Source organism: Echeneis naucrates, chromosome 16, assembly GCF_900963305.1.
Source record: "Echeneis naucrates chromosome 16, fEcheNa1.1, whole genome shotgun sequence".
Taxonomy (NCBI): domain Eukaryota; kingdom Metazoa; phylum Chordata; class Actinopteri; order Carangiformes; family Echeneidae; genus Echeneis; species Echeneis naucrates.
In genome coordinates this window covers 17,950,315-17,974,827 of record NC_042526.1, presented here as the reverse complement: position 1 = coordinate 17,974,827, position 24,513 = coordinate 17,950,315, and the positions used below count along the sequence as shown (strand labels likewise).

Genomic DNA, 24,513 nt, shown 5'->3' with positions numbered 1-24,513 from the left:
GTCTTGAAGGAGGTTACAGACCTCAAAAGTTGCAGGTTTTCTTGCAGTTTTTCCCAGAAGTAGGGGGCATTAACACTAAAAGCTTGCTTGGTTCTGGTTCTAGGAACAGTGTGTAAACCTGTCTCAGTGGACCTGAGGAGTCTAGATGTCTTACTGGGGACTAAGAGCTCTCTTAGGAATTTAGGCCCAAGACCATAAAGTGCTTTAAAGACCAACCCTAATTTGACTCACAGGACGCCAGTATAGTGTTAGATATGACTCCTGCCGTCCTCCTGTTCTGAATAAGCTGCAGCTGTATGATGGATTTTTTAGTCAGACCTGTGAAGACATTAAACAGTTACTAGGCCGTGCATTTGTTCTATTTAAGTGTCCTAGTAAGCCACAACCATGACCTCCACTGCACAATATAAGTGTCCTGGAACTGGTTCACCTAAAAACAATGTAGCAATTAATAATGTTCGTAAATTCACCTGCGCTTTCCATGCCATAACATGTTGAGATGTCTGCTGTTAAAAAAAACAACAACCTCCATTTCAAATCATAGGGACAAATCTGAATTTTAACCCATCCAGTCTATTCCTCTCAGATTCCATCACTACAGTCTTTCACTGAGCTGAGAAAAGACATGCACGCACACAGAGAATAATTACTGGTCAGTGTTGAGTGCTTGTAATTCATCAAGACACAGGTAAGCACCTTGCACTTTCTCTGCCTCATTACTCTGTGGAACGCACTCTAAAGCAATATGTTTGAATGTGTGCACTTTGCAAGCTAATGCAAGAGTGTGCTGCTGCAGTGTTTGTGCAGTGAGTGGCTGAGGAAGACAGAGGAAAGGGAGGGGATCGCACTTTTGTGAGCATTATTTTGGTCGATTTTTCAAGTGCTTTCAACACAGTCCAACCCATCGTCCTCAGAGTCAAGCTCAAAGGGATGGGAGTAGACCCCTCACTTGTTTCCTGGAACAAAGAACACCTGAAAAATAGGCAAAAGTTTGTCCGATTGAGAAAATTTGTCTCTGGGACAGTAATGAGCAGCATGAGGGATCTATACAGGGCTGTTCTTGTTGCATTCCTGTTTACATTGTATACAGCAGACTTCAATTACAATTCTGAGTCTTGCCACATCCAGAAATACTCATATTATACTGCTATTGTGGTGTGTAACAGGGATGGAAAGGAATCTGAATACAGGGATCTGGTGAAAGCTTTCAGTGAGTGGAGTCACAAAAACTGCCTCCTACTGAACACCTCAAAAACCAAGGATATGTGTATTTCTGAAAGTCCAAGCTCCTTCTTCAGCCAATGAGCATTCATGGAGTGGACATAAAGATCTTGTAAACCTACAAGTATTGGAAATTACACCTGGACAAGACTGGTCCCCTAACATAGATCCACTCTATAGAAAGGTGCAGAGCCACTTTTTCTTCTTAAGGAGACTCAGATCCTTAGGCATCTGCAGAAAGATGCTTCGGGGGGGCTGCAGTCGAGCGATGCAAACAGAGAAGGGCAGAAACCATCTTAAAATACTCAGAACATCCACTTCATAACATTCTAGTGTATCAGAGAAACCGCAGCAGTGGACAGTTAATCCATCTACAACGCAGGACAGAAGGATACAGATAATCAGTTATTCCCACTGCCATCAGACTTTACAACTCCTTAGCTATTAGAAGATAAGCTACCAAACAACAGAATTTCCCTCCAGGGATTTATAAAGTTTTTCTGATTCTGATTCTGTTGTACAGGTTACCCGAAAAACAAACAAAAAAGCAACAACTGTGAGATTTTGATCTACTAACAGCTCCACCTGGTTCTCTGTGAGCTCAGCAGTGAGTGCTTGCTTGACAGTAGAACTGAATGAAAATGAGGGGGATATTTGTTTGTACTTTGGTTCACATAAAACAGTAGGTTTATTGTTCATCGTGGAAAGCACAAAGAATCTTAAAACTATTGATTTAGGCAGGTAAATATGGGGTCAGAGTTCAAGTATTCAGTCCAAATTAAGAAAGAAAAGAAACAGGGTGGGAGGGTAGCACCTACAAAGAATCCTTTCACAAACTTTCACAAAAACTTGCACAGGAATACTCTCTATTGGACTGCATGAGAACTGCACCTATGAGACTCAGACCTGCACACAATGTACTGTTAAGCTGAGTCCATAATGAGATACAGGGCACTGGGGAGAAGTAAACACTAAGACTGTGGGAGACCAAACAGAAAATAACAAGGTGTTTTCAACCTACTGTCATAAATCATGGGGAGGAGGGTCGGTGGGGGTGGTGAAAACAGGCTTGACCATAACTTCAGGGGGTGCAAAACAATGAATGCCCTGTTTCCAGCTGCAGTGATAACATCCTTGCAGCATGGAATGGAGAGAAGGCAGGCCTGCAGCCACTGGCAAGCATAATGTCAACTTGAAGGATGTGACAATTTATTTAGCAGGACTACTGCTGTAATGAGACTGAAATACACTGGTGGTTAAATGTCTACAGGTCTAAATGTGAGATTACAGCCTTCATGTTCAAGCTAACTGGGGCCACAGAGCAAACAGCCACACCAAGAAGGCAGCCAAGAGGCAAAATGCACAGTGGAAAAATGATCCTCACAGCAAAAACAGGCTACAGAAGTCGAGTGAAATGTTAAAGAGGACTGAGTTTGTGCAAAAGTATGAAACTATGAAAAATGAAACCCAATCAGTAATAAAACAGAATTATTCTTTAATATGGATGCAACTTTTATGTGTAAACAACCTACAGGCTCAAAAACTGCTGCAGACTGCGACACACTAAGACACATGTTGTGGTCATACCAGCAAATGAGTGCATTGCGTGAAATACTTCACACATCAGCACCACACAGGATAACACAAAGACATTGACAATTCTTAGTTTAGCAAATCACAATTAGCAGCTAAACTGTTTACCATGTTATTATGATAAAACTTGCTAATTTTGCACTAAACACTAAGTACGGCAGAGACTGAATGGAGCCTGGTTCTGCCCGAGGTTTCTGCCTCTTAAAAGAAGTTTTTCCATGCCAGGGTCGCCAAGTGCTTGCTCATCGGGGGATCTGTTGGGTCTCTTTAAATAATTTTATAAAGAGTTTGGTCTAGACCTGCTCTTCATGTAATGTGCCTTGATGTAACTTTGTTATGATTTGGCGCTAGACAAATAAATTGGATTTGATTTGATTTGACTGATAGGAATCTTACAAACTGAAATGTTATGATGGAAAGACTAAGCTAATCATCAAGACTGTGAAGCTGTAAACACCTATATTGAGAGAAACAGAATAACAGAGTGAAGTGCCCTAAACTGTTCAGAGCTGAACTGAAAAGAACCCAAACATGCATAAGGAGAGCGCATTCTACATTTGTAATTGCAATTACTGAAATAAACCCTGAAAATATAACTGTACTCCAAATAAACTATGTACAAATGATTTTGTTTGCATTTAGGCAGTAAAAGAGTCATTTGACATAAAAGTTTACATATTCATTTGAAAAACTACAATACCACAACCATTTTATGTTTGTTTTTGAGTCAGAGCTAAATGACAACACCACGCTGCTCAGTGCGGCCAATTACTCAATGTTTACACTTTTACCAGCAGCCATGATAGAAAAAGGCTGATGCATGGACTGTGACAGACACACACATGTACACACAGAGTATAAACAAATGCCCTCCAGAGATCTAGGTTAGTGTGCTGCAGAGATACTGACACAAGCAAATACTTTGGGCTTAGACTGCAAGCTTGAGAACCTGTGAATACAGCTGACATAAGCAATTCAGCACCATAGGAATGAGTATTGATTTTGCCCTGTTGTACCTGTGGGTGCATTCATCATGTTATCACTGAATATAATATAATACTGAACGGATTATACTAGCACACAGATGGCATGAGCAGCATCTTGGTATCTCATCATTGTAGGCGGTCTACAACGGGAACTATTTCCATGAGGCTTTGGGTCCGTGTTTAAATTTTCCTATTATTTAGTGGGGCAATTACTTTGCTGAAATCTGGTAGTTTATTCTGTGCATGAGCTCCTAACCAAAGACCGAAGAGCCATGAAGGATCTAGATTGGAAATTTAGTCATCTGCAGCATCATGCTTTCCAGAGGTGCAAAGAACATAACTACATAGTGACAGTACAGAGAAGAACAGATGAAATGATGAAATGAATTATAATTTCTAAACCCCGTTTTTTTAAATCCATCCAAGTCATTTTCAGCTATAATGACAGCTGTAATCCATCAGCACCATATGGTCAGCTCTATACTGCTATAATTTTATTTTTATTTATTTCAGTCACTAAAATTTTAAATATTACCATGGTTCCTACAATACAGAGGGCACTATCATCAGAAGAACAATTCACTGTTCTATGGGGCTGTGAAGTACAACTCCATAGTATGGTAGCTTTGCATTAAAAAAAAAATTACATCATAATTTTTGGTGAGCATGCACTGAAAACATGATGGCAATGCTTTCACCTCAAGAAAAAAGGAACTAAGGCTTTGGGCACCACCTCATTTTCTGTCTTCACTAAATAAGTGTGAACATTTTAAATGGGGTGTTGCCCTATATGCTTGTCTCAGGGCTCAGTTAAAAATAAGCTGTCAGCATCACAGAACTTACGTTGATAAGTGAAACACATGCTTATTTTTAAGAATAAAATGACAGATTTATGAACAGAGAAAGAGAAGCGCAAAAGAATATTTTTGAAGTTGCAGAAATAACTCCACAGAACGTCTGTCACTAATGCAACATCATGAGATGAAGTCCTCCTTCTCATTTGGCCAGAAGGTGGCAGTGGAGGCTACTATGCTGACTGTGCAGAGTTTAGCCTCCCCTACAGCGATAAGCTCCCATACTCACAGAATTACATGCCCTATTAATGTCTTTGCTTCCTCCTCCCATGATGACCCACTGGCCTGCAATTGCAATACTGAACTACACTGCAGGAGCATTCCGTGGGAGGAACAAATCCTTGTTCCTCGTCCCTCGCAGAGCAAATCCTATTTGGACCACACACACACTGTCAACATGGGAATCCCTTCTTTTAATTCAGCCCTGCTCAGTCTCCTCATTCAGTCTGATCGGCAGGGTAGATTTACTCAGTCCTTGTACTTTGCTGGCTAGCCTTCCAGGAATGCAAAAGGAAAGCCTTAACAAGCTCAAACTCCCCCTAGTCATCGAGTTTGAAAAACAGAACGAAATCCAATAGAAAAATCCACTCTGTGAACCCTGAAACATGCCAGTAGGCAAGTAGATTTTGGGAGTAGGTCATTTAAAGACAGTGAATTATAGTGCTGGCAGACTTGATAAGACTTGTGCAGTGGTCAAAACCGAGAAGGAACAACCACTCAACTTCACCTTTACTAAGGCCAAAAGCAATCTGGTGGTTCACTGAACCAGCACACTTACCCAGCTACTGAAAAGACGAGCTCAGATTGGGAATTTTTCAAGAACACCTTTAGAAGTGGCCTACATGTACTTCACATTCAATTAGCCAGTCTGGCAGCATTAATGCTGGAACCATGGCCACTAGGGAGACTAGGATTTCCACTCAGACACCACAGAGGAAGTCGCTAATATCGTATTACAATTCAGTATATAATAATTAATGATCTGTGGTCTCTCAGTATGAGACAGCAAAAGTCTATGTTCATAAATTTCACTTCCTTGGGTATTTATGATCAGGCTTTATAAGACAGAGTTTAAAAATATTCCCCATTTCTGCAGCTGACTTTGCATGTAAAGAGTTTTGTTCATTGTTCGTGACACTGCATTTAAATGGCTTTTTCTGTGATTAAAGCACGCTAATCGATATTTTGAAATTCACAATACGCCCAATGATTCCGTGCAATTGCTGTTCCCCTCAGTTCTAGCAGTGTTTCCACCATATACAGCAACATGTCACTGCTTCATTGCCACTGCTGCATCAGCATCTTATGTCATGAAGTCCAAATTACACTTGCTGACAGTTTTCCATTTGGAACAATGGAGACATCCATGAATCCATATATACAAGCCATCTGGTCAGATGTCTGTGGTCTGTGACTGAGAGAGAAAGAACATTGCTAAACAAGAGAAAGCAATGCTCTACAGTGAAAGCATTTCATTCACATTTATGACTGAAAATAATTGTTCGAAAATTTTAAAAAGAATAGAATTCAGGCCAAACAACTTCTCAGACTGACTACACTACAATGGAACAAAGATCAGATGATGTGGTTGTCAGCGCAGTCTAGGCCAGAACACTTGTCTACAAAAGCATAATCCTGTCAAATGTTGGCTGACGAAAGTGAAATAGTCATCATGTAGAATGGTAACTGACTGGATGGATACACAGATTAACTGAGCTGAGTGTTGCTCTTGGTGCCATCCCAGAGAAAATGCTGTCAGCTAAACATTTTAACTTCTGTTGGCTGTTTTGCTTTTATGACCCACAACTTTTCTTTCAGTGCCATTTCAGCAGCAGTTTTCAGTGACAAAGCTCTAATAAACCTGCTGTATTATGTACGTTACAGTCAGCATCAAACTTTGAGACGAAGTTGATGACTAGCAGGCGAACATTGAGCGTTTGGTGACTTAAGAACCAGGCACTTCCCTCAGGAGTTGGTGGAGACCAAACACAGACCTAGAATAAAAGTAAAGAACTTACAATCATGAAGTGACAAGAAAGACTATTGTAAGTAAAGGCTAATGTTGTTGGGATGTTTAATAAATTGCTTCTAACATGTAAGCCATGTCAAGAGACGTAGAATTTGCTCTTATTGTTCTTACAGCTATCAGTACAGATATTTGTATGGCTTTTGTTTGATTTCAATGTATTGTACTTGTGTAATAATAATTAAGATACGTTCTATATTCCAAGATGGGGAGCGTTTACACATATTTGACATGAAAGGCTCAAATGGTAGGATGTCATTAATCCTGTTTAACTGTCAATGTAAAATCTTGATTTGTCGGCTGACTCAAAATTAGTTTCATCTCACAATTCTGACTTGAGAGACAATAGGTGTGGATGGATCCTCCTGGAAATAATTTCAAAGAATGGAAACCCAGTGACAGTTTCTTAGGAGAAATGTATGAATTGTTGTCATACAGGTCTGACTTGTTAGGCTGTGACTCAAACGCTAGATAAATAAGAGAATCAAAACACCTTTGCAACATGCAGGCATTTAACAAGTCTGCATCGCTCAGTTTTATACATAAATGAGCATTTTGAGATTTCCAGTCTGATTCTACATTCAGCTCGCCTTTCAGTAGCGGCCTATGTGCTTTCACCCTAGTGTCCAACACAGCAGTTTTTGAAAAACCCTAATTTCCTGTGTTCAGCTTCCCTGTGGCATCCTCTAATTCCCTCCCTCCACTTTCCTTACTCACCCTCTCCATGCCCAGCTTTTCTGGTGCTATTGGTTAGCCAGACACATGCTCACACATATGCAGAATCTCTTTGTCAATCCTCTCAGTTCTCCTCCCTTCCTCCTAGTCTCGCTCTTTATCTTGTGCTCCACTCTTCTAGCTTCCAACGTGTCTCTCACTCTTTCTATCTCACCACCCTCTCTTTCTCTCTCTACATGCAGCTCACATGCTCAGTGCTAGGCACCTACGCCAGCTCCATCCACACAGGCTGCAGTACTGATGAGGGAAGCATTAATGGCTGAGTTGAACAAATCTGCTTGCCAAAGATTAAGTTAAGACACAAGACCAATGGTGTACATCCACAAATAGTTGCACTTGTGTATTCCTATGGGAATCAACTCAATTTATTACTGGATGACCAGCATGCAATCACCTACCACTTACTAACCAGCAGAAGGTAATTTATTGCAACAACAAACTGCTCTTGCTCAGATTTAGACCAGATAACCAACTCCACTCTTATGCTTCTAAATCCAGTGGCCTATATGAAGCTACAAGAGCAGGCTAGCTCAGCTTAGCATAAAGAATAGAAAAGAGCAATCAGTAGTTTTGTGTAAAGCTGCAGAATGCATTCAAGTATAGCTGAAATCAATACGGAAATGTTGAAATATGGCCAAATCACTGGAAAGAAAATCACAGACAACCCAGGCAACAAATCGTGTTTTCCAGATGTAAGGGGATAGCTGATTATGTCCGAGCCCCCCAAAAGATGGCATCATCATCATTTTACATGTTCTTTCCATCAGTCCAACTGAAATTGTAAAATGTAAAATGAAATTGTAAAAAAATATCATAATTGCAATATCTGAAATAAACTGATTTTAAGTAATATGATTTTTATTGCATGGTAAGTTACAGAGGTATTAACAAAATATATTTATATGTAATATAGTTATGCTTAAACTTAACCTAAATAACAGTATTTACTTCTGAAGTTACTGTGTGACGACAGAAACTGTTGAACCTGTTTGACCACTGCATGTATGTACATATTAATGTTTTTTTGCAACTAATGTCTGTCTGGACTTTGCAAACTGCTGCAACCGGCCTCCTGTTCTCATTCTCAGTCAAAGACTACAGGGTAGGCAAAAGCCCCGCTGAAAATTAAATGCAGTTTAAAGTGCAAACATTAGTCAGTTTAGAGTCAGCTCATTTCATGCAGAAGGGTCTCTAGAGCTGCGAAGGGCGCTGCAAGCTGACAGATATACACCCAGAGAATATATACTGGCATTTAAACCCTCAGTGCTCTGTTTGAAAAAGTTATGACGAATGAATCCTATTATACTGGTGTCACTTCATAGTCCTGTCACAGTCACAACTCCAGCATGTTTTGCTATGCAGATCCAGAGCCATTTAATGAAAAAGGTGATTCAAATGAAGGATTTGTCTGAGACACATTTATGATCTCTATTCCACAAGGCTGAGTAAACGTTTCATCTTTAATCAAGGCGTACACCAGGTCAAAGGTTAATGAGAGAATCGCTAGCAGGACTCTTCCTAGCAGCCACCTTCAATTACATTTCCCATAGCTGCCATTTTAAAGACATTATTCTCTTGGAGTAATAGCTACCCACTCTCCTCTGCCATTGTTGTGTTTGTCATCATGGTGTCTGGACCTGCTCTGTCTCCCTGTTGTTATTGCAACCAGACTACTGGAGTTGAACAGCTATGGCTGTTTCTATGGCAACATGCAGAACAAAGGGCATAGCGGTCCATTTATTTAGGTGACAGGACAAACTGAATAAAAGGGGAGATGATAAAGTTAGAGAAATAAATTTGAAGGTGTAAAAACAATGATCCGTCACTAAACTAACTTGTTCCTGCAGCAACTTGTAAAACACTACTATTTTTGTTGCAGTTAGTTAGAAACAATTCCTACACAAAATGCATGACATAGTTAAGTTTGTATCAGGTGAGGTTAAAATTAATTTTAACTATCATTTGACTGCATCCAGGATACACTCTTTGTCTCTGACATTTTTCTCTTTGAGACAAATTTGTAGCATCAAAACAAAAGTTCACTTGTCTTGACCTCAACTGAGTTTTGAACGTGTTCACACATGTATTATGAATAAATCCAAACATTTCACACACCAAACACAAAAGAACAATATAATCTACACATTAATCATAAATGAAAATTCTCTTGCAGTCTTACAAGCAGGTTTATATTTGGTCAATGCTGCAGGGCTAATTGCCTTCAGTAGACTTTGCATAACACTTCAGATACTTTCATTCTTTTAGCCTAAGGTTGGGAGCATGTGTGTCAGAATATGATCAGCAAGGGAAACTGAAAGAAAAACAAATCTGTTCGGATTGGAAAGAAGGAGATTAGATTGGGATACTAGGTATAGACCAGAACCTAAAACATCATAGGGTGACAACAGTTGGACAGTGAAGACGAATGGTGTATCAAAATGAACTTGGTTATGAACTTTTGGGCAACAGCTAAGTTCAAAAGATCTCTGATTAATCCACCATCACACCTTGCACATCTATACCTGCAGACACCATGTTATTTTTGAAGGTATTAAAATCCAAAGCACAACACCTCTTCACAAATTGCAAACAGTGTAGAATGTTGCTGTTGTTTGCCCAGTCTGCTACATGGTATATCAGTACATTGAACAGATATGATAAAAGCTGGGGAAAGTCCTTTAAGACTACATTTGTAGATATGAGGCCAATAGATTGGTTTCTTGACCGTTCTCTGCTCAGCAATTCACGTCTGCATTCAAACAAGTGAGTCATCCAGTGCTTGTGCTAATCATCTTAAAAGGTCAGTAAAACACTGAATGTGTTCCCTGAAAAACAGATGCTGCTTGCCGCTCTGTGAATCAGCAATAATTATATCACTTTTTTTTTTCTTTTCTTTTCTTTTCTTTTTTTTTTTTTAAATCAGCTCGAAGTGAGAAGAAAATCCTGAAACACGGAGCTGAGATGCAACACACCTCCTGTCAGTATCTGATTGAGAATGTCTGTTTAGTAACAAACTAAAAGATGCCTGACCATTGTTTCCCAGATGATAATAATTATGGTCAGTGCATAAACATTAGAGCATTATTGGAGCTGAATGAATCAACAAGTAGTTTGCTTGTATTTTCCTGGTTTAATCATAGCAGTGCAGTTCATTTTATATGAACTCAGCATGTTTCACCATCAGCACATTTGTCCATGATTCATAAACTCCACAATAACCCTCTATTACCAGGCCTTAAATTAAATAATGCAGCAAATAGTTGTAAAAATGTTGCTGTCATTGTCAATGTCAACTTCATTTATATAGCACATTTTAAAACAACCAAGGGCCTATTAAAGTGCTTTACAATAAAATAAATACAATAGCACAATAAAGAGCTTAAAAAGAAACAACACAATAATACATATCTGATAGAATGAAATATAATAAAGACAACAGACCTAAAAGAGGTGTCTGGGCTCAACCAAAGGCTAAGGAGAAAAAAATGAGTCAGTGTTTTAAACGTGAAGAGGCAATTTGCAGTCCACATTGCCAAGAGTATCGAGTTAGTGGAGTAACTCAGTCTCCACTAGTTTTTAATAAGGATTGAGGAACGTCCAAAATCATCTGGTTCGCTGACCTAAGGGATATGGATGGCTGATGCAAATGAATAATGTCAGGCAAATATTCCAGGGCAAGCCCATTTAGAGACTTAAGAACAAATAAAATAATCTTTAACTTAATTCTATATCTGACTGGGAGCCAGTAAAGTGAAGAGAGCACTGGAGTTATGTGCTTGTGTTCTTCCCAGTCTGTAAAAACATCTCAAAACTTGCTGTTGGTGCTACAGTAAAAGCCAGAGGAACATAAAAGGCACTGGGTTTCAGCCTATGGGTGACATGAATGAACACAATTTCATTGCAAACCCTGCACATGGTTTGCAGCTATGCTTCAAACTTTATCAACATAAAATCAAAGTAAAAAGAAATAAATGCTTTGAGACTGTATTCATGCTTTTGGAACAAGATGACAAATATCTCTTGCTGGATCATGTATGGGATGTGCCTGCTACAAGCTATGAGAAGAACATCTGAGCCACCCACTTACTTGCCAAAAATGTCAAGTTTTTTGATAATGCAATCAAACAGTGGACACATCTCTTTGCTGCTGTTTGCAGTATTTTCTTTACAGGGAATTGAATTCTGCAAGGAGGACAGCAAGTGAGTTGGAGAGACAAAAAGTCAGATCGGAGAGAGAGAGAGAGGTACCAGCAGAAACCGCTAAAGTAAAGAAACAAGTAGATCTGAGTAGCATAACAGAATTGCAAGCATTGAAATGCTGGATGACTTTTAATTCAAAATAATTACAAAAAGTGTTTGTTTTAGTGCAGAGGGTAGTAACTTGAAAATTTAAAATGGGAGTGAATCAGACTGAGGCATTGTACTCAAACGGAGGTCTAATCAATTATACATATAAAATAGATAATATAGACCTGCCCCTTATACAAAGCTGTCTTAAATAAAAGACCTTGTGGTAAGTAAAGACCCCCAGTGACTGTATAGGCAACTGTTGTTGAAAGAAATGGCCACTGGGAAAAGTCCATCTCTTGGTATCCAACTAATGATGTAGCAAGATCACTCAGCTCGATCACTCACTCACTCAGTCATAAATGTTCATCGTTGTTCATGGATGTAGCCCTGGCAGGGCAGACAAAAATAGCTGATATCTGGAAAATGCAGAGCACAAACACTGCTCCTCTGAAAGCAGTGATTCAGAGTGTAGCTCCTAAATACGACACAGTAAAGAAGACAAAAGATATGTAGGAATGCATTTCATGTATCTTCAAACAATGAGAGCTGTTTTTAAAAAAGCACCTCTGTTAAAACACCCTTGGTACACCACTAACAGATGTTTTGACATATTTGGCCTGTGAATTTGCTCTCTAGGACTGCTCTGGTTTGTAAAAAAAAAAAAATAAAATTGTTTTCTTGCATCTATTCTGGTTGCCAGGCAATTTCAAAGGCTGGCCATGACTTGCAAAGTCTCTTTTGTAGCATGGCAAACCCCATCTCTCCCACCCCCTCATAATTTCCTGCTATTTTTGCATAATTTACTCTCTAAAATCCCCTTAAGACAGATAGAGCGATGTATGTGGTTACACCTGTTAGGACAGGAGTACTTATACCTCTTCTCAGCTTACTAAAACAGACTTAGGTGACCACCTAAGCCCCGACACGTCTATGTTATTGGTATGAGGACAATCATCATTCATCTCTATCCAAATATTACGTCACATTTTTTTATCCAATGTCCATTCATGAGTTTGTTTGCCCAAGTGAATGGGTTCAATCTTGGGAAGTTGTATAGGAAGAAGATCAAAGTCGAGTGACCAAGCACTGACCGTCAGCTATCTGAGTATAAACAACACTATTCACCTTGATGTATAATGATGCGAGTTTGTTGTGGTTTCTGAACACTAAGCCTATGTCAGCTTTGGGAAGCCTTTCAGCAGGGTCACACATGTGAATCTGGATCAAAGCAGATTGCAAGCTTTAACAATGAACTCTCTCTTTGAAGTGTTCCTTAGAAAGGTCAACTGTCAGAGAGACAGAGAGAGATTGTTTCACTTAACTAAAAAAATTAGCTCCCTTTACTTCCAAAAAGGGCTATGATTATAACCACTCACTGCATTATTTCAAATTATGCATCTGAATAAGCAGTATGAACTACACTAAGGTGAGCAAAAGGTGACATCTGCAAATGCCTTATTATGTACCAGCTACAAGATATTCAGTTAACTGACATGATGGAAAAAGCAGGGAATCCTCTCATTTAAGCAGCACTAGTTTTGCTTGAAAATTGAGATGATGATTAATTGATTATCAAAACATAAGCAGAGTTATCAGTAATGAAAAGAAATTTTAGTTGCTGTCCTATTTCATTATGAACAACAACAATAATGGCCTTGAATAAGTAGTTCGTCTGATACAATCATTTTCTCTGCCTGTGTAATCCCTCTCAGGGTTAAGCCCTGCTGTATATTTCTCAGCATACACAAGGCAGAAGGCAAGACCACTTCCACAACAGGGGGCCAGTCTCAGAGCTACCACATGGGAGTCTGCTTTTTACTTATCAGACAGCAGCTTGTGGCAAAATGGAAATGTGAACATGCAGAAGATGTAATTATTTCACTCCTGCAATAGTGTTTCCATGCAGGATGTGGGAATAACCGGTTTTATGAATGGACGCTCTTTAGCACACATCTCTCTGCTGTGTATAGTATTTTTTTTCCTGTCTCTGTTTTTTGTGTAGGCGTGCAGGTGTATTCCAGCAGATTTCAGCACCCCATACCGGGTAGCCCCCACTGAGGTGGTCGCACCCTTCGTATCACCTAACCGATGCCTTCCTCGGCTGCCGCTGACGTCGCTCCAATAGCATCATGCCATGAAGTAAGCCCCCACTCTCCCCACTCTCAATTCGCATGCACTTCACAGAGCCACTGCGCTGCTCACACGCCACTCCACCGCGACCACTCACGCCGGGGATATCACGCAGAGATAGATACCCGTGCATAGAGCCTGCAAGACCGCCTGGCAAAACCAGAAGCGCAGTCCCACACAACAGACACGCACACACAAACACACCAGGAAACCACTCAGCTACAGGAGAAGTTACATCATCAGACACCGTGTGAGAAATTCCCAAATGGGTGATGAATGAAGGGGCTTAACCCCAGATAAATCTGCTACAGCCATCACTACTGCAAATGGGGTCGAGAAAATGAGTTGTCACATTTATCAACATGAAACACACACCCACACACCCACCCTCCACACACATATATATATGTGTGTATATATATGGATATATATATATATATATATCCATATATATATCAATCAGGAGGTCATCAACACAGGTGGGAGACTAAATAACCTGCAAAGCTGGAGAACTGTGGATACTAATGTTAATGGAAGTCAAATGTGGACTTGTTGGAGGAACTCGGTGTCCAGATACCCGGCTGAGTCCTTTCACGTAAATGATCAGCTCCCCACGCTGCTCAGCGTCCAGCCTGTGTGGTGGAAACAGACGCCGTTTCTGCCATATGTGCGCACAGTCTGCGCCGCCGACGCACCGGCAGCAGCGCCGGCGTCACACGGAGCAAGGAGCCGCTGTCAACAAACCAAACCCCGGCAAACAAGCACGCCGCTCTCACTAAGTCGCCCTGTCCCCCATCCGCAGCCGCCGCCCAGCTTACCTCCGATGATGACCCGTTTTGTCTTTCTTCCCCTTCGGCCTCCTCTTTCTCGCCTGGATGGCCATCACTGTCGGGACATTTATCCACGTCCGAGTCCGGGAAAGGGTGTATTGAGGAACGTGGAGAGAGAAAACAAACACACACATCATGAGGCTCTAAATTGGATTTAGCATCGTTTAATATGCTTTGTCTGCGAGACTTCCGTCACATTTCCTGTTTAAAAACAAACAAACAAACAAGCAGGGGATTGCGGGAGCATGGCCGAGTATGAGGCTGAGGGATACGCACCTTTCCTGGAGCTCATGTTTCCTTCTCTTCCCCTCAGCGGCAGCAGCCGGAGTCTCTCTCTCCCTCTCTCTCTCTTTCTCTCTCCAGCTTCTCTCCCTGTCTGTTTCTCTCTCTCCCCCGTGTCTCTCCTTGTCTGCCTCTATGTCTCTCTCTCGCAGACACATGCTCACCTCTCTACCTTTGGATGGCACGCGCTCCCTCTGTCGTTTGAAGGCGGAGTCGCGTGCAATCCCCCGTGGACCTGCGCCACCCCAGCGGATTTATATCTGATATTAATCTGTTTTATTCTGAGGCACGCTCTCTCTTCTGAAACAAAAACAACACGGAAAAAAACTGTTTGTGGGTTTCTATTTATTTGTACTAAAACGCTACCTCTGCGCATTCACATCGGGTATTTTCGGTCATTGTAAATTACCACATTGACCAACAACATTATTATTATTGACGCTATAACTCCGCCCCCTGATCATCAACGCTTTGATTTATCCATGTAAATACTCTGCGCCACTGCTATTTAAGTTTTTATTTAATATTCCCTTTCAATCTTGCTTACTTATGGGTCCATTCACTTGAATTATCTCTTACTTTACTTTAGTATTGATTATTCATTTATTTTTTATATTAAATCTCTGTTATTAAGTTATATGTGTAGCCTACAGATTCTCCTAATATTTCTGTTTTATTCTGGAGCTAATTTTTTTCTCTTTAGTGAGAAATAGTTTTTCACAATATTTGTGTCTCATCATTCAGCATGCGGATAATGAACTGTAGCCCCCACATTGCATGTTGTATGTCATTTCTGTTCTCAATCTCCAACTGGGTTTTCTGCATTTTGCTACAACTGACTCAAATAACAGCACAAAAAAAAAAAAAAAAATAGTAATAAATAGATAAATTGCCTATGGTAAGAAAATCAAGCTATACTGCACAGCAACCAAAGAGAGAAAAATGAGATGTAGTAGTAGCAACACCAAACATAATCCTGTTGGTATGTTATATGTTTACAAGGTGTCTATGTGCCAATCTATGTATCAATGCAAAGGCTTGGTGGCAAGCCTGGTTTTCCACTTCTATATTTAGAGTGTTATGTCTGCTTTGTGCTATTTCGACAGGATTTGTTGAACATAGACTCAGATTTTGATGATTTGTATGGTTTGTATGGTTTCATTGTCAATCTTTTCTGATGCTCAACAACTCTGTTAATCTCAGTGGCAAAAGAGGCAGCTAGGTCATTTATAATGTGAGATTTTTTTTACTTCCCCTGCAGACAAGTGAGATTTCTACTTAATAATATCTGAATAACAGCACATTCAGCTCCTTTGATAAGTCTGCTAATATTCTGTGCCTCATTCCCATTTGTTCTAAGTGGAATTACAATAGTTAACATCCCTGGCTCCTTATGTGTTTACAGAATATTTTTGATGCCAAGTAACAGTCTTTAATTTTAGTCTTGAAAGAGCATGCTATCGAAATATTATGTAATGTCCAGATGAAATAACACTGAATAGAGCAAGTGGTGCATGCACTTTATGAGTTTGCACTGTTATTATTTTGTACAATTTGGTCATCCCAGCAAACAGCACGTTCAACCCACAAAGCCCTGTGTCAGCATTTAACCTATTTAGTTAAACCTAGAGTTTGATGGTCCTCCAGGGTCAAAAGGCACTGCTTGGATTTGAAGCCAGGATCTCCTGTTTACTAGACAGGCACTTTAACCAACTAAGCCACAGCAGCAACATTATGTGAGGCTGTGGTCATCCTTCATGAATGGAAATATGATTTACTTATCAGCCATCTGGTTGTCTTTAGCAGTGTGAGCCAACCCAAACAGATATACCCAGCGTCTCGCCAGACTCAGAAAATAATTCAAAACCCTCTAGTCTGTCTCAGGGAAATAAGACTTAAAAATGTTGCACCATTTTGTTTTGAGTACAGCAAACCCATCACTGAGCCAGGAAGGTTCAAATTCAAATTCAATTGATGATTTGGAAAAACAAAATAAAATTGGTGTCAATGAATCTGTTGCATAGTTTCATCCATATTCATAAAACTCACCAAGGCCCTTGTCTGGTCAAAAGTAGCTTCAGCTTTATTCTTTTGCTGAAAATTTGTCTGACCTCTGCTCACTTCTCTATAGCCTCATGTTCACTTGGCCACTAAAAGCATAAATATGAGCTAAATAATGACATTATATTTTTCTTTCAAAGTGCTGTTGTTCTTATTAAGACACTTGAACCCATTCACTTGTCATGAATGTGAACAATGATGAATTTTAATGATATATTTATTGATTATATAAAAAACAGCACAGAAAAAAGAAAAAGAGGAAATACAAGTTTAGTGACAAGTTGTCCTAGGAGTTATTCATCTTTTTCCGAATAGACAATCTTTGAGTAAAGCAGCCTGGATGATTGACAGGTCTCTAACCAATCACCCACAGCAGGCGGGCTTTAGGAAAGGATTGCTTCCGGTACGTACACACACGCACACACACACACACACACGTGTAGGAAAAGCTGTTTCCTGCAGCTCTGTTCCGTACTGACTCTTTTACACACATAGGTGAGTTAGAGCAACTCCACGAGCAGAGACCTTTGTGGGCCTCATGTGGTCTACAACCCGGGCTCGGCTTAGCTTAGCCCTGCTGGTAGCGGCGTGGTGTTAGCCTGCTAGTTGATGACGCTAGCGGCTCTGCTAACTTTACTCAGCGGTATCTTGGGTGTGTTTTGCAGAGTCAACCAAGAAGGAGTCCCTGTCAGTGCCAAGCAGCTGGGAGAAGAGCTGTGTTTACCTGATCCGCCGCCGCCTGTCTCTACCTCAACCCTTCAAACAGTAAGTCAGCGCCCTGAGTCCCAGTTGGTGTCTCCACTCCTGCAAACATTGCGGTGAAACACCAACAGCTGCATTCTGTCCGTTCGGCTGTTTCTGTTACTGCATATATTCAAATACAGCAGGTGTGATGCAAACGTGGCTGCTGCAGCTCAGTCAGAGGACTCACCCCTCTGCATGTCAGTGGTCACGCTGGGTTCAACCAAGGTAACCTCTTGTTTTGAGACAGTGTTACACGATGTAATACTGTAAGTCAGCCTCGTGTGGAGATCATGCTTAAATCCCCACAGCTCCCTTAGAGGAATGAAACAAGCTTGACTGGGACTGGATGACATCTTTCTGACTGAGGGATTTAAGTTGCCGACCATATCACGTAAACATCCTTATGGTTCAAGAGCAGTAAGGGACTGACTGTCAGCTCTGTTCGGTCCCCAAACTGATTAAGGGTAAAATCATATTAGGAGCATCTTTGCTGAGACTCTAGAAAGCTCCATCCAGAGCCGCGCAAGAAATCATACAACTATTATACTCATGATAAATCCAAATTCTGATTGAAAAATTGATTGTGTATCCCTTTTTAACTGTGCTCAGTTTGTATATTTGAATCTCCTGTTTGTCCCAGCGTGGCTCTGATGGCTGAATCAGAGCCTGTGCCTGTCCAGGTTGGAGAGAAGAGAGGCTGTCCAGAGAACGAAGACAATGACACGCCGGCAAAGAAACTCAGAAAAGAGGGCGACAACAAAAATGGAGGCCCTCCCCACCAAGATGAAGAGGGGGAGGAGGAGGAGCTTGAGGGGGAAGCGAGTGAAGGTGAGGATGGCGAGACCTTTGCCAACATGATGAAGCATGGTCTTACTGAGCTGGATGTGGGCATCTTGAAATTCGTCAGTGACCACGAGGGCTTCTCAGGAATCCTGAAAGAAAGGTTTGTCCTGAACAATATGTAAATATTTGGCATAATTTATCTCAAAATTCAATTTAATCTATCTTTACTAATGATTTCTGAAAAATTATTTGATCTAAGGTATTCTGATTTCGTGGTGCATGAGATCAACAAACAAGGCAAGACGGTGCATTTAGATGACCTCTCCATCCCTGCTGGGGCTGAGGTAAGAGAATGGATTCACTTTCAATCACAAGAGTCTTTTCATTTCAGTAATCATCTTTTAACATCAGCAGTTCTTTAACTTGACTAGGTCAAAATACTGTGCATTTAAATTGTGTAATCTTTAACTATTTGCTCCTGCCTTGATCAGGTCAGATAATGCTTTTTGCATTGTGTCTTCTATGTCAGGACGTCCCAGAAGCTGACCAGCAGCCAAAAGAATCTGATGTGCTGACTGAGGAGCAGAAGACACAGCTGGGGGAGCTGCAGCTCTTCAAGAATAAAGAGGGAAATGTCTCCATTGAGGTAATTTTACACCCACGCAACCTATTTATGATGTCATAGAAGATGGATTGAGGGTTATTGTAATGTCCTGACACTGTTCCCTAACTTCTGTAGGTGATGGATGACACAAAAGAAAAGAGGACATTGGTCCACAAAGCCATCAAGACCCAGTTTCCTGGTTTGGAAACAAAGACGGAAGAAAAGGAAGGAAGCAAGTTCATAGTGGCGTATCATGCTGCTGGGAAGAAAGCTCTAGCAGGTCTGTAGGCAATCTAAGATTAGCACCTGGTTCTGCTTCTTGTCTGTGAACAGTAAATGCATTTAATGATCAGACAGAGGATTTACTGCATGTCCTATTTTGTGTTTGCTGCAATGCATGTGGTCACAGCTGAATCCAAGAACAGTGAAGTGCAGCGCATGCTCCTGTGCATGAGCATGATGAACATACCTGCATGATCTTTCCCAGGTCTTTACTGCCTTTGTTTTTCAGTGCAATGCTCTGATTGAATCCATCTTCTATTACATCTTCTATGACCAAATGCTTTAAACTACTATAAAGAAAACAGAGATGCAATATTGTGGTGCCTTGATCTTGAGAAAAAAATCCCCATACAAACAATGCTCCACTCTCAGGCCCGTGCATGAGATCTCACCTCACCACACTACCACAACTCGCGCCATAGTCCCCGAGAATCTCTTTATTAGTAACATTATTCTATCCTCCTTTTGCTCTTCTCTGGTGGATAGAGGTCAAAACAACTGCAGGTAAGAACTAATTCTCCACATGGCACTGGAAGTGTTTAAAGCCCAAAAAGAGTTGGGTTAAAATACTGATTGATTTCCATCTCATCTTGCAATGTAGTGATTGAATACATGAGTGTTTTCAATTAAAAGCCGAGGTCTTTGGCACAGAATTAATTTAAACGAATAAACGAATTTGTTTGTCTTGTGTTTTTTTTTTGTTTTTTTTGTTTTTTTTAAATCAGAATTCCAGTTCAATTATGTTGTTTGTTTTTTTGTTTTTTTTTGTGTGTCTACAAAAGCTCCGAGGAAACACTTCTGGCCCAAAAACCGTGGCAGTTTTTGCCACTTTGTTCTGTACAAGGAGAATAAAGACACCATGGACGCCATCAATGTGCTTTCAAAGTTCCTCAGGTCTGATTCACTTGCTTTGTGATCATTTAGAAATCAGAGATCCTCTGTTTGCAAAATTAAATATAGTCATCATATAATGATTTATTTCTTTCTTTGTAGGCTCAGACCCAACATGTTTTCCTACATGGGAACCAAGGACAAAAGAGCCATCACTGTGCAGGAGATTGCTGTGCTCAAGTGAGTGTGATGATGCAGTGAAATTACTACTTTTTTTCCCTGTTGATTGTAAATGGCTGATGCTGAAAATGTTTCATCTTGTCTCTGCTGTTATTGGACAGATAATTATTTGATCAGGATCAGTAGCTAAGAAAGTTTTCCCATGTGTCCCTGCAGGATCACAGCAGAGAGGTTGGCTCACCTCAACAAGTGCCTCATGAACCTCAAGCTGGGAAACTTCAGCTACAAAAACCATCCTCTGAAGCTGGGGGAGCTACAGGGAAACCATTTCACTGTGGTCATCAGGTCAGATATGATGCTACATTCTTGGGATTTTGTTGTGGATGCTGGTTCACTGTAAACTACAGGAGGTGGAAATTTGCTCACAAACTCCAAATCTGTGATACTGTGACTGTTCAGACCTGACATTACCTGGCACCCAGTGATCCATTTTAAATAAAGTGATTTTGTTTCAATATCAAATGCCGTTCGGACTGATGTCAGCAGAGTTCATTCATTCATGTTCACATTGCTACAAGAAATTGGCCACATGTGGTCCAGACCACCTCCAAATATAGTCCTTGTATCTCACATGTGTCCTCAACGTGTCTTCAGTGTGTTCACACCTGAAGAGCTGTCCACTTGTGTTCGGATCGTCTGATGTGAATGTTAATTCCAGGCCTGAGCAGCCTGTGGCTGACAAATAAGTAATGAAATGGTACTTCAGTGCCCTTGTGTTGAATTGATTCAACCCACTGTTCAACCCAAATGAAATCATCATTGTCGTCTAGAGAATTTTATTTATTATTTTTTTTATTGCCTACATGTAGTGTACTTGTCCTTTCACCCTTCATTTAAAAGAAAGGGGAAAAGAAGAAGAACCAATTTCCTTATTTCTCAGCATACTGGGTCTGGTGGCATTGTCATTGTTAACTTGGCTGTATAACTTATTGATTTGTTTTTGTAATCAGGAACATCTCAGGGACAAATGAACAGGTCCATCAGGCCATGACATCCCTCAAACAGACAGGCTTCATCAACTATTATGGCATGCAGCGTTTCGGCACCACAGCTGTGCCTACGCAGCAAGTGGGCAGGTAAGGTCTTGACATAGCAACACTGACATGAAATGTAATAGTATAATATAGGATGGTATGTTCAGGAGCTGTATTTTTGTTTTGTTGGGCAAAGGGCCATTCTGAGAAATGACTGGAACGAGGTGGTTGATTTGATTCTGAAGCCCCGTCCTGGAGGTAGTGAACTTTCTTTTATTTTTAAATATATATATTTTTCTCTTCCCTCTGTAAAGCTTTAAATGTTTCTCTCCCCATCTTCACTGGCCTCCTTAGCAGAGAAAGAGTTCCTTGTCCGCTGCAGGGAGGAGTGGGCAAAGACCCAGAACCCAGAGGCGGCCCTGAAGAAGCTGCCCAATAAACGCTGTGTTGAGGGGCAGTTGCTGCGAGGCCTGTCCATGTACGGCAAGAAGAACATCGTCACTGCCTTTGGACTGGTTGGTATTCTGTTACTAATTGTATCATTTCAAAAACGCCTGCAAAGAGATCAAAAGTACTCTGGTCAGATCGGCCATATGCCATGTATAGCAAGAGAAATTAGATTAAACTGGAGGCTACTTGAAAAAGAGCTCACATTTCAGTTAAAACATTAACTGATGCTTTATTTATATTGAACAAGAACTTTCGGCTTTCACTAGTGACAACTGTTTTCTTTCTTCCCCCCAGATCCCTCGTAACAACCGCCTGATGTACATCCACAGCTACCAGAGTGTGGTGTGGAACACCATGGTGAGCCGGAGGATCGAAGCCTTTGGCCTGAAGGCTGTGGAAGGAGACCTGGTGCTTAAAGGAAGTTAGTAATTCGTCTTTTCTTTCAGTTTGCAAATGTTGATTATTAGAGCATTGGTTTCACAATAGTATTGCAATGTCTGCAAAGGTAATTGCAATAGGAGGATACATTTTGGAAGGTTATTTTACTGTTAAAAGCAAGCAAAACAAATTATTTCCAAGTCAGTGTGTAACGATCCCAATTAGGTCACTTTTTCTGAAGTGTGTCACTAAGTGAAGTTGTCTGTGATGTGTTCATGAAGCCACAGCACACGTGCTGTCTGCAGAGGAGGCTGAGTGTCACACCATACACGACATTGTGATGCCACTCCCTGGGTTCGACGTCATCTACCCCACCCACCATGGTAAAAACTGGCTCAGTGTAATTTTAATAGCTATAAAACTATCGCTGGATGGTTTCAGTGCTGTTAGTACATGGGAAAAGGTCACACCTGTTCTTGTTTCACAAAGACACAAGTGAACCTATGACAGGAAATACATTTTAAGTCTTTTACAATGTTTGTGTGTCTCTGTCAGTTGGTAAAGGTTACAGAGAGCTGCTTTCTGCAGACGGCCTGGACATTGACAACATGAGACACAAAGTGAAGGATTACTCTCTGGCTGGAGCCTACAGACGAATCATCATCAGGCCCAGCGATGTCAGCTGGTTAGCAGAACCCCTCAGTTCACAAACTACTAGTGTCTTTGAAACATGCAATATCACTTAAAATAATTAAGCTATTGATTGGCTGGTGGTTGTTTCAGTGCATATTAGCCTATAAACAGCTGTGTTTCTATCTTCTGTGTGCAGGGAGGTGATTGAGTATGATGACCCAAGGATCTCCCTTGTGCATACTGACTTTGAGAAACTGGAGCGCAAACCTGCTCCTGTCTTCAACAAAGGTAATACTTGTTGTACAATACATTTATGAGTAGATTTGAGGACTGCCAAAAAAGAGGTTTCTTATTCATTTAAAAGATTAAAGAGATTTCTGGTGGAGACTTTATTCTGGACGGTGAAAAGAAATGAGCTCATATCCTCAAAGGTGATGTTGCAGCATATAGCCAGTTCAATCAGTTTCAACAGTATATTGGACTGGTTCTGAACTTTACTGCACTCAACTCTATTTGAGCACATCTCTGTTGTCATATTTACATGTAAATATGTTCTATTACATATTTAAAACTGCAGGAGAACAGTTTAATCAAGGTTTTGTCCAGATTTTGTTTCTTGCTCCAAAGGAGCAAAAAAAATATGCTTCTACTTCATAGACAATTAGGAAAAAAGTGATTTACTTAGAATGGTTTATGATTTAATCACTGTTTCCATTTCCCAACAGAGGGGAAGTATCGGGCTCTGCGGATGGAGTTCTCTCTGCCTCCTTCAACCTATGCGACTATGGCAATCCGGGAAGTCCTCAAGCTGGACACTAGCATCAAAAAACAGACACAGCTCAACACCACCTGGTTCAACTGAGACTAAAGCACACTGAGCATAAACCGGTCGGCTGCTGCTCTAGCTACTAACTGTTGTGAGTGTTTTAAGCATACGGTGTGTGTGTGTGTGAGAGAGGTTTTGGGTTTTATATGAATCCAAATGTTATTTCTTTGAAGTACAAAGAGCAAAAATTCCATTAAACAGTTTTGTTTTTTTGTTTTTGTTTTTTTTTTTTTAATAATGTTTTTACTTGCTATAAAATGTTTCTGCGCTGCAGTGATTAAGCATCTTTTGGCAGTGAGAGAAGGTAACCTTGTGCTTTTAGGGTGCTCTCATGTACAGTAGTCCCTGCTGCACTGGGGCATCAGCATGCTTTTTTTTTTTTTTTTTTTTTTTTGTACAGAAATATTAGTTTTTGCTTTTTTAATTTTAAACTGAATGAAAAGAGAAATTAAAAAAGTATTTAAAGGTGCAGTTTACCGCATGCCGTCTGTCCTCATTTTTTTGCGTGGTGATGTTTCTTTTTAATCATGAGGGTGTTGGAAAATGTTTATGTAGCAATCTGTCTTTTTAAATACAAAGGTGTGTCTCCCAAACAGGAATGCTTTCACCTCACGTGACTTGCACTATCTCCCTCTGCTGGTCAAAGCTCCATCTTTTTCCAATGAAGGCTCTGAAATGTATTTAGGCTCTTGACTTGTCTGCTGCTGGTCCAAACGGGCACTGTTGACCTGACCATCTGGCACTGTGATGTGTGCCAGCT

General features: G+C 40.6%; 2 protein-coding genes across 6 annotated transcripts in view; one reads left to right on the top strand and one right to left on the bottom strand.

Annotated features, from left to right (window-relative positions):
• The window catches only part of srpk2 (SRSF protein kinase 2), a 61,399-nt gene extending 46,326 nt beyond the window's left edge, over positions 1–15,073 (bottom strand). The window contains exons 1-2 of one of the 2 annotated variants that reach the window (XM_029522025.1): positions 14,942–15,073; positions 14,654–14,720 (exon numbers count right to left, since the gene is read on the bottom strand). In XM_029522025.1, the coding sequence (XP_029377885.1) occupies positions 14,654–14,720; positions 14,942–14,957 (83 nt within the window). In that variant the 5' untranslated portion in view covers positions 14,958–15,073. The remainder of the gene's footprint in view (positions 1–14,653; positions 14,721–14,941) is intronic. The other variant, XM_029522024.1, reaches the window with a different exon arrangement.
• A 2,357-nt stretch (positions 15,074–17,430) lies between these two features.
• pus7 (pseudouridine synthase 7) lies at positions 17,431–24,141 on the top strand. Of its 4 annotated transcripts, XM_029522789.1 has the most exons (17): positions 17,431–17,503; positions 17,674–17,773; positions 18,393–18,695; positions 18,795–18,879; positions 19,065–19,181; positions 19,275–19,419; positions 20,204–20,315; positions 20,415–20,492; positions 20,649–20,777; positions 21,443–21,568; positions 21,663–21,724; positions 21,821–21,981; positions 22,211–22,337; positions 22,576–22,677; positions 22,850–22,979; positions 23,124–23,215; positions 23,653–23,789. In XM_029522789.1, exons 3-17 carry the CDS (start codon positions 18,403–18,405, stop codon positions 23,787–23,789), a joined length of 1,896 nt encoding a protein of 631 aa, XP_029378649.1. In that variant the 5' UTR covers positions 17,431–17,503; positions 17,674–17,773; positions 18,393–18,402. The 4 variants fall into 4 exon arrangements, with proteins under 4 accessions (XP_029378649.1, XP_029378651.1, XP_029378650.1 ...); XM_029522791.1 differs by having other exon boundaries at positions 17,674–18,695; positions 21,824–21,981; positions 23,653–24,141; XM_029522790.1 differs by having other exon boundaries at positions 17,674–18,695; positions 23,653–24,141.
• Positions 24,142–24,513: the final 372 nt, after the last annotated feature.

What these genes read in the sequence shown, in the direction of transcription:
- pus7 (XM_029522790.1), top strand. Translation starts at nt 18,403, where the DNA reads ATGGCTGAATCAGAGCCTGTGCCTGTCCAGGTTGGAGAGAAGAGAGGC. An exon ending in GTGCTTTCAAAGTTCCTCAG is followed by an intron (nt 20,316 to 20,414) that starts GTCTGATTCACT and finishes CTTTCTTTGTAG; the next exon opens with GCTCAGACCCAACATGTTTT. An exon ending in AGGCCCAGCGATGTCAGCTG is followed by an intron (nt 22,980 to 23,123) that starts GTTAGCAGAACC and finishes TTCTGTGTGCAG; the next exon opens with GGAGGTGATTGAGTATGATG.